This window comes from Amia ocellicauda, chromosome 11 (genome assembly GCF_036373705.1).
Source record: "Amia ocellicauda isolate fAmiCal2 chromosome 11, fAmiCal2.hap1, whole genome shotgun sequence".
NCBI classification, from domain to species: domain Eukaryota; kingdom Metazoa; phylum Chordata; class Actinopteri; order Amiiformes; family Amiidae; genus Amia; species Amia ocellicauda.
In genome coordinates this window covers 3,697,873-3,712,015 of record NC_089860.1, presented here as the reverse complement: position 1 = coordinate 3,712,015, position 14,143 = coordinate 3,697,873, and the positions used below count along the sequence as shown (strand labels likewise).

The following is a 14,143-nucleotide window of genomic DNA, read 5'->3' as shown; positions in this document are numbered from 1 at the left end:
TTAAATAGAACAGGACCCTTAACACCTATTAGCTTGAAAGTAGACTAATTATTGAATTTGTTCTTCCAACAATAATAAACATGGTCTAAGTTGTAAAAAATAATGTATTATAAAGATTTTACCTGTTTACATTAACTCTATAAAAAAATATTGGTTAATTTCCCATGGACCACTGTTGTTCTTAATGAGCCCACTAAGCCCAGAACCCATTGCACCTCATCTTAAAAATATTACTCAGAATACATCCTTTTCAATCCTTAACTACTTACCTTATTTTCATTATGATGACAAAATGGGTAGATGGAGAAAAACAAATTATGGGGACTGCAATAACATGATGGAAGCTTGCTGTGAGTTACGTGCAGATCACGGATGGACATAAGAATAATTTTCAAGAGTATTTTCAGAAACAGTTTTTGCCAAAGATCTCTGACGTGGGACTGCCAATATATAGTAATTATAGTAAGCCAGAGAACATTAAGAGCACTGGAATATTCCCTGTGAGCCAAAGCCGGGTAGACAGACAAGTGTTTTAAAAATATGCTCCTTTTTGTAAAGCACTTCCACAACCCTGGCCCCAACCCCAATCCCAACATTCAACACCAGCAGCGCAAACTGCTTCTCCAAGTGCAACAATTCCACGTGATGGAAATTATTCTTGGATAACATAGAATACAATTTTAAATTGGTTAAGTTGGTTATTTGAGGTCTGAATTCAATCTATAAAATATTAAGTGCTTAATCGTTACAATTTGAAGAATTTACTGTTAAAACTCTGGTGGGCTTAAAGGGTACATATGCCCACTCTGGAGTTTTCACTTTTCCAAAGAAATAATTTAAATTTAGTCAATTTATGACAAAATCTAACCAGTGTTGAGAAGATAAATTAATCTGATTTTAATACCCACTTTATTGCAAAGCAATTCTGATATCTGTAAGAAAACATTTAAAACGTTTGGTGGGCTTAGTTGGGTCACTCCCCCTAACAATTGGATATTAAACAATTGGTTAACAAAATGTAACCCTTTAAGATAAATCAGTGTGCTTCTCTTTAAATCCCATGTGTACTTTTCACTGATGTTGTTTGCCCCCCCCTTTATGCCCCTTGTAAATACTTGGTTGGTATTGACAATTATGACATTCTGCAACCCGACAGTCTACTTATAATAACAAGAGCATCCATGTTTTGGTAGATGGAACACACACCTATAGAAAGCTCAAAATGTCAAGATGGAAAACTGTTTACAGTGTCCTAATACACAACGATTTTACGTAATTGGATCTGAACTTCTCTGTGTTTGATAGAACATCAAATATATACTGGATTAATTGTTAGGTTCTGAACAAAACAAGCCTATTTGCAAAGAAATCCTCAACTGGGTGATCTGTGATTTTCTGAATGAACCCCTCCCCAACACACCGGTTTTGTGTGTGTGTGTGTGTGTGTGTGTGTGTATATATATATATATATATATATATATATATATATAATGCAATTATCTAACCAACCAATCACATGGCAGTTGCTTCAATGCATTTAGGACAATCTACTGAACTCCAAACTGAATGTCTGGATGGGAAAGAAAGGTGATTTAAGCAATTTTGAGCGTGGCATGGTTGTTGGTGCCAGACGGGCCGGTCTGAGTATTTCACAATCTGCTCAGTTACTGGGATTTTCACGCACAACCATTTCTAGGGTTTACAAAGAATGGTGTGAAAAGGGAAAAACATCCAGTATGCGGCAGTCCTGTGGGCGAAAATGCCTTGTTCATGCTAGAGGTCAGAGGAGAATGGGCCGACTGATTCAAGCTGATAGAAGAGCAACTTTGACTGAAATAACCACTCGTTACAACCGAGGTATGCAGCAAAGCATTTGTGAAGACACAACACGTACAACCTTGAGGCGGATGGGCTACAACAGCAGAAGACCCCACCGGGTACCACTCATCTCCACTACAAATAGGAAAAAGAGGCTACAATTTGCACAAGCTCACCAAAATTGGACAGTTGAAGACTGGAAAAATGTTGCCTGGTCTGATGAGTCTCGAATTCTGTTGAGACATTCAGATGGTAGAGTCAGAATTTGGCGTAAACAGAATGAGAACATGGATCCATCATGCCTTGTTACCACTGTGCAGGCTGGTGGTGGTGGTGTAATGGTGTGGGGGATGTTTTCTTGGCACACTTTAGGCCCCTTAGTGCCAATTGGGCATCATTTAAATGCCACGGCCTACCTGAGCATTGTTTCTGACCATGTCCATCCCTTTATGACCACCATGTACCCATCCTCTGATGGCTACTTCCAGCAGGATAATGCACCATGTCACAAAGGTCGAATCATTTCAAATTGGTTTCTTGAACATGACAATGAGTTCACTGTACTAAACTGGCCCCCACAGTCACCAGATCTCAACCCAATAGAGCATCTTTGGGATGTGGTGGAATGGGAGCTTCGTGCCCTGGATGTGCATCCCACAAATCTCCATCAACTGCAAGATGCTATCCTATCAATATGGGCCAACATTTCTAAAGAATGCTTTCAGCACCTTGTTGAATCAATGCCACGTAGAATTAAGGCAGTTCTGAAGGCAAAAGGGGGTCAAACACAGTATTAGTATGGTGTTCCTAATAATCCTTTAGGCGAGTGTAATATATATATATATATATATATATATATATATATATATATATATATATATATATATATATATATATAGGTGTGTGTATGTAGTTATTCTGTAACAAATGCAGTTGCAAAGGGTGGTGCAATTTTTCAATTTTCACAGTTGCATAAAAATTTGAATAAAATCTTGAAGCAGGGTTGATCATGCATTTGTAATAGCAGTCTTTGACCATGCATTTACAATAGTACTTGACATTGCATTTTCACTTTGTCTGGGCTAGGACATGCATTTGCAAAGAGGAGCACTGCTTTTTTCTTCACAATTGCATGATCATTTGAATAAAGTCCACCATAAAGCACGGGAAATCTTACAAAATGCAGTTGGATTTTAAATGTTAGTGTGCATACTATATGAAATTGCAAATGGGATTATTGCATTTGCATTTAAATTGTCCCAAATGTGTTCATAAATGGAATGGAAAGATGTTCCATTTTGCATTAACAATCCTAAAGGTTCAATCCTTCCATCGAACTACACCAGTTAATTTTATTGTTAACTGTTTACATGGGTGTATTTCTCAGAAAATGTAATCATGCTCATCAGTGACATTTCACTGCACTTCTGAAAAGCACAATGTGATTTTAAACAGAATAAAACAAAACCACTGATTTCTTGGAGTATTGTAACAAATTAACAATGCAGGGTAAAAAAATAAATATGGAAAACATGGCCTCCCAATGACACAAAACATATACAATCAGAGCAATTCTGTTTATTTCAAGCTGTTAAAATTTCAAAATAACCAATGTTCATTTCGGTTATTTAAAACATTTAAAGCAAAACTGCCAGTAGGAAACCGTTCGGAGGCGAGCAACCACTTATTGCAGGTTTGAAGGCAATGTCCTACTTGGAGAGACTGAGGGAACTGAACCTTTACACGCTGGAACAGAGGAGACTACGCTGGGACATGATTCCAGTCTTCAAAATCATGAAAGGCATCGACCACATCAAACCAGAGGAGCTTTTCCAGATCAGCAGGGACACATGGACCCGGGGACACAAATGGAAATTGGGCTTCAAGGCATTCAAAACGGAAAACAGAAGACACTTCTTTACACAGAGAGTAGTCACCATCTGGAATAAACTACCCAGCGATGTGGTAGAAGCTGAAAGTTTGGGAACATTTAAAAATAGACTGGATAGGATCCTAGGATCACTTAGATATTAATGAACACCAAATGAGCATGATGGGTCGAATGGCCTCCTCTCGTTTGTAAACTTTCTTATGTTCTTATAACATGATGTATGCACCCACGTCAAATGAAAACCCTCAGTACCATGTAGTTTCATATCATTCCCAAAGCCAGTGTTGATACTGAATGTGAACTGAAATCCGGGGACCGCGATCATGCCATGTTTTTATCCAGTCGCATGTTGTTTAGAGCCTACTGCCCCGTTTCCACTGGCGGACGCGTCCGTGTTTTGTGGACGGTTAACTTGCTGGTGCTAGACGTGTCCATAAGCGTCCGTCCCGCCCACTGAGGACATGATTCGCTTTCAGAATTGGAGGTGTGTGCTTGACTTGAGACACAGGGAGGAGATCAGATGCATTGTATCGGAAGATATAATCTCAAGTGCCGTGTGCGATCACGAAGAAATTACAAGTTTATTAGCAGCATGGAGTGAAATCCACGTACAGAAACAATGACTGCTTACAGTTAATATCCGAGGGCATTAAAAACTTGGATTTAACAGGACCGGTGCAGTGCCTGACTAGTTAAAATAAACTGAAGGATAATAAATCTGAGTGGTAGCAGCCAATATTCTTAATATTTTATGAATAACTGGCCGGTGTTTCAGGCTGTGTTGTGTGAATGGTGTACAGGACAATCCGCAGAGACAGTCAGTGTGAAGGCGAACACGATTTAGTTAACGTTGACATTTACAATTTAAATTAATGAATAAATTAATACAGCAGATGTGGGGTTCCCTCTAAAACATTAAGGACAGGTAAAATAAATGCATCCATAAACGCCATGACTGAAACGTGCACACTTTAGTTCAATTATAACCTGCTATATTGTAGCTGGATGATTAATCGTGCAACGTGTGTATTTTGTTTCAACTGTAACTTGCCCTGGTTAAGGACGTCTGATAAGTAAATTATAAATAATACGGCAAAAAGTATCGTTTGCAGTTACAAATTTGTAGTAAGAGTAATAAGTTAAGGGAGTCACGCTGTGCCGTTTAAAATACATATATACTAGCACAAATGATGACGATAATAATAATACATATTCGCTATTTAGTATTATTGTTGCACATGGAGGTTTTCCGTCTACTGCAGCATTCACTTTTTACAAGTATATGAATACAGTTTTATAATTGCTAGTTTTATTAGTTGTACTTGTTTAGTTGTAGTTTATGTAGTTTTTAGCAAGAGCTATACAGTGCTGTGGCGAGACACGTTCAGAAAACAGTGCTGAATACAATGTTGCGCGGAGCCTGTAGAGTTGTCTTCCAAGCTTATTGTATTGAACATTTCAATACACTGCACAGAGCAAGCCGCTGATGGCACGGCTTTCAACAGATTGAGTTTTAGCTGATAATTACTGTTCATTGTTTATTATTTTCATATGAATTCCAATATATTGCGTATTATTAGTGTTTCAGTGTATTGTTTTGGTAATTTTTTGTGTATTTCAATCATCATATATTTACATTTTAAAGCAATTTCAGGCATTAAATAATCATCATTATTTTTAAAATCTGGTACCTGGGAAGTGGTTAAGTGTAATGTAAAATGTCTAGTCCTCCTCAGGAGGATCAGAGCCCTGTATTTACAGAGTTTGGCAAACTTGAGAATAGGTTGCTATGTTGGCACCAGGACCCAATAAAAATGCACTGACAATAAAACTTTTATGTTGCGATTTGAATAATCGATCGTTTTATGTATAGAATATTCGATTATCATAGCAGGGAATGAGTTAATGGCAACATCTGAAAAGAGAAGGACAGATTTGAAGGCAACTGGCACATTTACACTGCCATTTCTTAGCAGGATAAAATGCATCGAAACATTTGATCCTGCTCAGTGGTGTTGCATTTACATTGCCATTTGATCAGTATCAACTTTCAGCCACCACAGGGGTCCTCGCATGTGCACTACACTTCAAAACTACAGTCAAAACTTCATTACATGGATACATTAAATTAGTCTGTTAGAACACAGAGCTATATAAAAAATAAACTTATGAATTATAACAAGTACAACCAATGCAATTGCATATATTTTTTCACAACCTAAGCATTTAAAATACAATGATACATTATTGCTAACATAAAATAAGCCATTTAGTTTTAAATTTTAACTATTTTATGTATAATATGGGAAGTTGGGAAGTCTTCTCTTATCTGCTCCACTGATGTGAAGGCTGTTTGTCTGCCCCCTGGCATCTAAAACAAACGCTGCTGCAGTGCATGCCGGAACTTGAGCCGGTCAAGCGTCTACAATGCTACTGATGCATTTGATCCTGATCTGTACCATCTCCCTGAGAGGTGCCTTTGATCCGATAGCTGAGCGTTTACACTGCTATTTCAGAAATGGGAGTGTAAATGTGCCTAATGACACCCTTTAGCCCAGCTGCCAGAAAATCTCCTACACTTCCAACATGACCGAACCAAAGCTTTGTTTGAACTTTACAAGAGGGCACAAAGGTATTTTTAAAAATAGCACAACTTCTTTGCACAACTTATTTATTTTATAAACCGGCTGATATAGGTATTGGTTTCAGATACCCATGAGGTCACCCACAGCATAGAGATGAGCTAGTGATCGTGACAGGACACCTGATCCAGATTCTTCATCAGGTCGACACAGTTTGGAAATCTAAAACCACAAAGCCCCTTGGCAATGCATGATGTGAATGCCACCTGGGTGATGTGCAGGGAGACATGTGGTGAGAAGCTGAGGGAGGAGATCTCACAGCAGAGGTGGCTAAACCTGAGGGATGGGGCTTCTGAGGCGGTGTGACCCGATTCCCGTTTGGGATCAATGGAAATGGGAAAAGGTCAGAAATCATTGGTATCAGGTTAATTAAAATTTAACTGCGTATGAAAAGTGCTGAGAGGAAAACAAAATAAACTAGGCGATTTTGCTTAACTAAATGTACCTTTTTATTCCGACTGATTTGTCACCCATTTCCTTTTTGTTTTGCCCACTAAGTTGAAATGGATAAAGTATCAACAAAAATGCAATGAATAACTATGTGCAATAAAAGGCTTATTCTAAAGATAGTGGGTTCTTCATATTCTCTCAAAATACCCTAAATGAGCTATTGGTTCTCCTTTACCAGACAAAATCGATTGGGTCATTACACATTGTTCTGAAAATAAAATATTCACCAAGGCTTTCCTTCATACCCAGATGCTTTTCTCTCAGCACGTTTAACATCTATTCTTTAATACTCTGCTTAACTGTCAAGAGGTCTTTTTCAATAACCTTGAACAATTTTCATCCATCCCACTTAATGGTCCTCAAAATAAGTCCGAAAACATTAGCAAGATTAAACCCCTGATTTTCCTCACAAGAATTTAAATGGAGATACAAAGTGAAAACTGAAAAGAAAGATCTTAATCTTGAAGATTAACACAAATATCATGGGTACAGGGCAGGATGTCCCACATTACGAAAAGTGGTTAATGTCTGCCCTTAGATACTATTACAAGATATTCCCTTGGGCTACCAATGAAGAATCCTCCATAAAGCCCTTATATCAAAAACACAAAGCCATGACAGACTGCTGACATAACTCCATCTCTTGAGACTGACATGAGTGTTAAAGGGCATGGTGTAGGTAGTACAGAACACTCTGAACGAAAGAAGGGCGGAGGACATTAACATTATATACATCGTACAAACCCCCCTTATATTAAACATTACATATGCCTTAATGCCTCTAGAACATCTTCCTTGCAGCTGCTTGTAATAAAAATCTTTTGATTGGAAGTACATCTCTCTCTGGATTTCTGCAACTTCATAGCCAGCAAAAATGGGCATGCATAGTGAATATACAGTGCAATACTAAAGCCCCATTCACACTGAAATTCTGGCAATACGCAGCATTGTAGCCATGGGAAGGAGACGATACAGAAACGTGGATTTGGGAGAGGAGACAGACCGACTCTGAACATGTTTGTATAAGTTCGATCAATTCCCCCTTTTGCCAGTTTCCTTCCATGGCGTTTACTGGGCTATTTGTTCTAACCAGGGTGGCTGTTCAGTTCGGACTCACTAGCAAGAACAAGTAGTCAAGAGGGGAAATAAAACAATACATCAATATAGGGTGCGTATTACGCTATGACCAGTTTGGTTGTGTGTTTTTGCGGTGTGGTCACTGGACCCAGTGATCAACGATCATTTCAACCAGTGAACCCAGTATGAGACTCGGCTCTCTGTTCATGATCGCGTAACAAGAGGCATTGTGTGGGATCTTCCTGCAGCAAAGTTAAAATCAAACAAAAAATAAAATGAGAAAAAAAAGCATGACACGGAATTTTATCTACCAAAATCTGGGTGTGCAGATCTGCAATCGATTGATTGTTTGAAACGATTTTATTTTTCATTTTTTAAAGTTTGACATTACTGCCTTAAAATCAAATTAGATAACTCAAAACAAACTAACATCAGTGTACACACTATGCAGTCTAACGTTTACCTGTATATAGATTACATTTTGCATGATTTATTGGTATATACTTATTGGTAAATAAAGGTGCCTTAACCTTGTTGTGTTCACAAAAATACAACCCTATTCTGATTGGTTACGTCTGGTTGGTGGCAGATCAGTTCCTCATGGAGACGTGTCGATTACTTATTATAGGCAATAACATGGCATCTCATTTGATAGTATAGTATACCCCTTCATTACACACAAGTCAATATTAAAATGTTCACTCATTAGACTACTCTTGTAATGTACAGTTTGGTATATCCAAATGTCTCAGATGGACTGTTTTCATACACTACTCATTTGATATTCCACCCTCAATTAATAAGATGGCATAACATAGGACTAGGGGTGGGCGATCTTCCCAAAAAATTATATCAGGATCTTATAACACATAATCACAATCCATGATCTGAATCACAATCTTCCCAATTTTTAGATGTACTATAGAGAATATCCAGACTGGAACCAGCCTATGGATTTATCTATTTGTACAATTTAAAACAAAACATTGAATTAAAGAATCAGTTGTCAAAATGGTCATTAAATGGCCCGAGTTTAACTATTTTAAAATAAATCACCTATTTCCATTGTTTGCTGCTTTTTTCGTATTTTTTTTTTTCATTGTATTTTTTTGACTGCTCTAATGTGTTGGTCAGTGATAACTTTGTTTCGGGACCTCACGAGATACAGATGAGTGGGGTTGTACCAACCTGAGTGAAACACTTTCGGCATGCTCCTTCGTATGCTTCCTTTTCAGATGGTTGAAAAGATTTGTCGTATTACCCTACCCAACAAAGTTTACAGATAACTTCTTGAGAAATGTCTGACTGTGCATAGCCAAACCACTGCCACACAACTGATGTTGAGTCTTTTTTCGGCACCAGCTCCTCATCCGCCATGCTGCTAGTTCATGTTGAATTGTTTTTCTAATACGTCACCACACATGAAAGACACATGATAGAGACATGTGGTATAATTTGGCCAATCAGCACAGCCATCTAGTAGGCAGTCATTGATAGTTTTAACATTATTATGAGGACATACAAAATCATGATCGCTTGAAAAGTAGATCGTGGACATTAAAATACTGTGACATACAGAAAGGGTAGCACTGGAGTCACTAGACATCTAAATGCATCAAACTTCAAATTCAATTCAGAATACAATCAAAGTGCTTAGTCTGGTAATTTCAACATGACTTCCCACACATGAAATACAATGAGCATTTAATGGCAAGGCCCAAATGTGAATCCCATTGTTATTGTTCTGATTAATAGAAACATTCACCAGGTATTTTCAGAATATGCACACAGCCACTGGCTCATCATTTAAGGTAAGAATACCAAATATTAAATAGAACATACAAAAAACAATTACAACAGCTTCCCAGGTCTAACACTTACCACTTTCAAAGGAATTCTGAATTTAAATTTCAGACATGTCTGAGGAACTGTTTTGATTATTTTCATAGAGGCTGAGCTGCATGCAAATGATCAATGTTTCAATGTAATTTACATTTATACTGATATCTGCCTAAATAATCTTGATCATGTAAATTCATTCTATAAGCGATTAGAAAGCTGGCACCTTTGTATACTTAAGACAGGGTATAAACAGTTGTGTAGCATAATTAATTCCTCCGGTTTTGTACCTTAATTTCAGATCTTAAATGATAACAGGTTTTGCCAGTGGATAGACCATGAGTTTAACAGCATTTGATGCTTTGCTCTACATTTGCAGGGGATGCAGCATTTAATATGTAAATAAATTTAACAGCAGAAGCTTGTTCTGACAACAGGTTACAGATTAACAATAGTGAAAGCTCTCAAGCTCCTTTTATTTTAACAGATATTGGTAAAGTTAAGACCCACCCCTAAAGAATATAAAGACAAAAATAGGTCAGCTTTATGATCAATAGTAAATGCCACATTGCCACATTGGCAGTATTGGTCGAATACCTAATGTGATGTTGGGAAGGGCAGTGCAAGATTTGTGCTGATCAAGGTCTGCTCTATTTTCAAAACCTCTTACCTTAAGAACAGGAAAACATACATATTTAAGCCCATGATTCATATTTTTGCCCAATATAATTCTTATAATTTCTCCAAGTTTTAAATATATTGATTTCTTAAACAAGAAAACTGGTATTCCTTCATAGGCAAGTCAGTAGGTGGGTGAAACTTGGTACCTCTGCTTCTTGGATCTCAAGCACTAGGCAACCAAGGGAACACATACCTGCAGCCTCAAGCAATGCCTCCAGTCTGGCTTGTGTTTCTGGGTCTACTGTTCTCAAATCTGCCCCATCTGCAGCACTCGATAGGAGCAGCTCGGATGCCGTTTTAAGCATAGGGTTGTCGAGATCTTCCTGGTCCAAAATGAAAGACTCCACCTGGAAAGAGGAGAGGGGGGACAAAATTGATCTGAATTACATTTCTACTCTAACGAGAAAATAGCACAATTAACTTCTCATATCAATGCATAACATACTACAGGAAGCACATTGCCATAAAACATTGATCTGCAATTGTATTCTTTATTCGATGAGAAAAATATTTACTTGGTTGAATACCAAAGTGATCAAGGTAGATCTTGAGCTCTGCAGGACCTTTGATGTGAATCACCCAATAGAAAATAATATCTGGCGAGAACATTTTTTATCTTTACGCTGTTTACAAAGTCAAGTATTGACAAGAAGAGTATTATCTGAGTAAACTTAAACCAAACACCGATCCCAGGGCTCTAAAGTGCAAATGTTTTGCTGGCATTTGCGAGTAAAAATAAAGTGAATGTGAAATAAAATTTGGGTGCACAGTGTAAGTACAATATTTGAACTCTATAAGGAAATACTACATTGACCTGATTATGATAACGATATTTTACATTAATCGTTATCACGGTAGAAAATGTGGGAAATGTAGTTCGGTTGTGGATTGTCACAATTAACCGCGAAGGCAACGAAAACTACAAGTCCCGTGAATGACGTTTATGAACCAGTGTTGCAGGGGTTCATTTGGCACGATATCCAATCACCTACTAGCTGGCATTAGCCGCCTCACCATTAAAACACACTTACAGATACAATACAGTACTCAGCGACAGCAGGGCTGCAACAACTTAGTAATAAAGTTGATTAAAATCTACTAAAATCTTAAAATGTAATTAATCGTCGATTAGTTGGGTCTACCTACGGTGCAGCTACTAAAAAAACCTTGAGAGGCAGCAGCTACACCCGTGGAAAGTTTAGAAGCACTTCACGTTAAATTTACACTGAAGACAGTTTGCTGCAACACATGCAAGCCTGAACTCATATGCCGATCGTGACAATGACATAGACACGCTGAACTAACTGGAAATGACGCGAGTCTATCTTAAGCTATCCACCTCTGTCAACAAAATCAATGAGAGAGTTCTTCAAGTCGATGAGCGGATGTACAGATTATGCCTACAATCACACAAAGGGTTTGACTGAAGAATTCGACCAGTCTCTCTCATTGGGGATTCTCAGCTTGTGAACGGAGATAACTTTAATGTTAGCTTAATCGTAAAACAGATGCCTCATTTCTACCAAGCTGCTAAAAAGTCAGAAGTCATTTAATCATGTTTAAAAACAACAAATGTTAACAAGTGTGTACAATTAAAAAAAAAAAAAAAAAAAGTACATACAACAAACAGACATAACACTATAAACATTACATACGACATGACATACACTAACAACGCTGCCCTTATCCAGACTCATAAGCAGGCCCAGACGGAATCTGGAAAGTCTAAATTCTGCTGAACTTTTTCTTTTTCTGCATTAATTTTATATTGTTTTGTGCAACACAAAATAAATACTTGAATTTTTAAATAGTTACACCTCAGTAACACAACCAATATGAACATCCATTATATTGAAGCCTTAAAATACGATACAAGCCAACTACATGCGTTTAAATAATTAAAATATTTTACCAGCTATTAACACTTTTGAGAATAAAAAATGATTAGATTTAAACACAAAAACTCAGCCAGTATCCCCTTTATAGTAGGGATTCTAAATCCAATCCATTAGAGTAGTTTTGTTTCTATAATGGTAATGGGAGGGCAGTTGAGCGCCATGGTGTCCACTTTCCCCAAGAACAAGGAGGTAGTTATAGTAGGAGACTATTCCTAGAGGCGTAGATCACACAGTGTGTTCTAGTAATAAGGAGACACGCATGGTATCTTGACAGTTTTTGTTTGTTGTGCTCCGGAGCTGGAGCCAGCACTGCTGGTGCAGGAGCGGAGCTCAACTCAGGCTCACTGGAGCACTCTGGAGCAGAGGTCATGGAGCTGCTCCAATCTCTCCCCCCTCCATTAAACCATATATTAAATATCATACATTAAGTCCGGTTTTCTTGAATTAACAAAACATGTGATTTCATAGGTATTGTGTGTTGGGGGTTATAAAATAAGATCACTCACTCTAGCTAGTAGTACATAATACATTATTTTTAAATTTATTGTAATTCTGATACACTACATGGTGAAAAATGTGGACGCCCGTTCTAATTATTGGATTCGTCTATTTCAGCCACACCCACTGCTGACAGGTGTATAAAATCAAGCACACAGCCCTGCAATCTCCATAGACAAACACTGGCAGGAGAATGGGTCAAACTGAAAAGTTTACAAACGAGAGAAGGCCATTCGACCCATCGTGCTCGTTTGGTGTCCATTGGTATATAAGTGATCCGAGAATCCTATCCTGTCTATTTAAATGTTCACAAATTTTCAGCTTCAACCACATCACTAGGTAGTTTGTTCCAGATTGTGACAAGTCTGTGTGAACAAGCGTCTTCCTTGAATGCCTTGAAGCCCAATTTCCATTTGTGTCCCGGCTGATCTGGAAAAGATCCACTGGTTTAAATGTGGTTGATGCCTTTGCCTTTCATGATTCTGAAGACTTGAAACAAGTCCCCACGTAGTCTCCCGGTTCCAGGGTGAAAAGGTTCAGTTCCCACAGCCTCTCCGAGTAGGACATTCCCTTCAAACCTGGAATAAGCCCCCGTGAACAAAGTGAAGTCCATACAGAAATGGTTTGTTGAGATCGGTGTAGAAGAACTTGACTGGCCTGCACAGAGCCCTGACCTCAACCCCATTAAACACCTTTGGGATGAATTGGAATGCCGATTGCAAATCAGACCTAAATCGCCAAACATCAGTGCCCGACCTCACTAATGCCTCACTAAAGGCAGAATGGAAGCAAATCCACACAGCTATATTATAACCCCAATATAAATGATAATCTTGAAAAGCAAACGAAAATGTGTACACTTCCGGAAAAATATCTGCCCCAGGGGATAAAATTTACTTTTTTGGTCACTAGCCACTGTGTCTGGTAGAAGGAAAAAATGTACCAGCCATTTGATATTTTTACCAGCCAAAAGCAAACATCACCAGAAATACATGAGGGTGCGTAAATGTGTTGTAATGTTTTAACATGTTCACATTTATTCAGGTAATTAATCAATCACAATAACAAAAGCTAATCCCACACCTGTACAGACTCTTAGACAGGTGCATATGAGCGAAAAGGATCTGGATAGAAAAAACATGCTCCCACACACTGTTTCTACTTGCAAGTGTTATAAGGTCGTTGACCAAAACATTGCATTCTGTTGAATTATAACACTAGATTTTTGTGTACATAAACACTTGCAGCTACACAGTTCAGGAAACACTGATCTACGGCACATGACAGATTTGTAGAAACCGGTTACTTACAGCAATGCTGTTTTTTCCTATTTGTTTCTAAAATAGTTA

At 38.0% G+C, this 14,143-nt stretch overlaps 1 protein-coding gene across 7 annotated transcripts in view; it reads right to left on the bottom strand.

Annotated features, from left to right (window-relative positions):
- The window catches only part of ankhd1 (ankyrin repeat and KH domain containing 1), a 165,101-nt gene that overhangs the window by 109,735 nt on the left and 41,223 nt on the right, over positions 1-14,143 (bottom strand). For all 7 annotated transcript variants that reach the window (XM_066716409.1, XM_066716403.1, XM_066716405.1 and 4 more), the window contains exon 2: positions 10,592-10,745. In XM_066716409.1, coding sequence (XP_066572506.1) covers positions 10,592-10,745 — 154 coding nt within the window. The remainder of the gene's footprint in view (positions 1-10,591; positions 10,746-14,143) is intronic.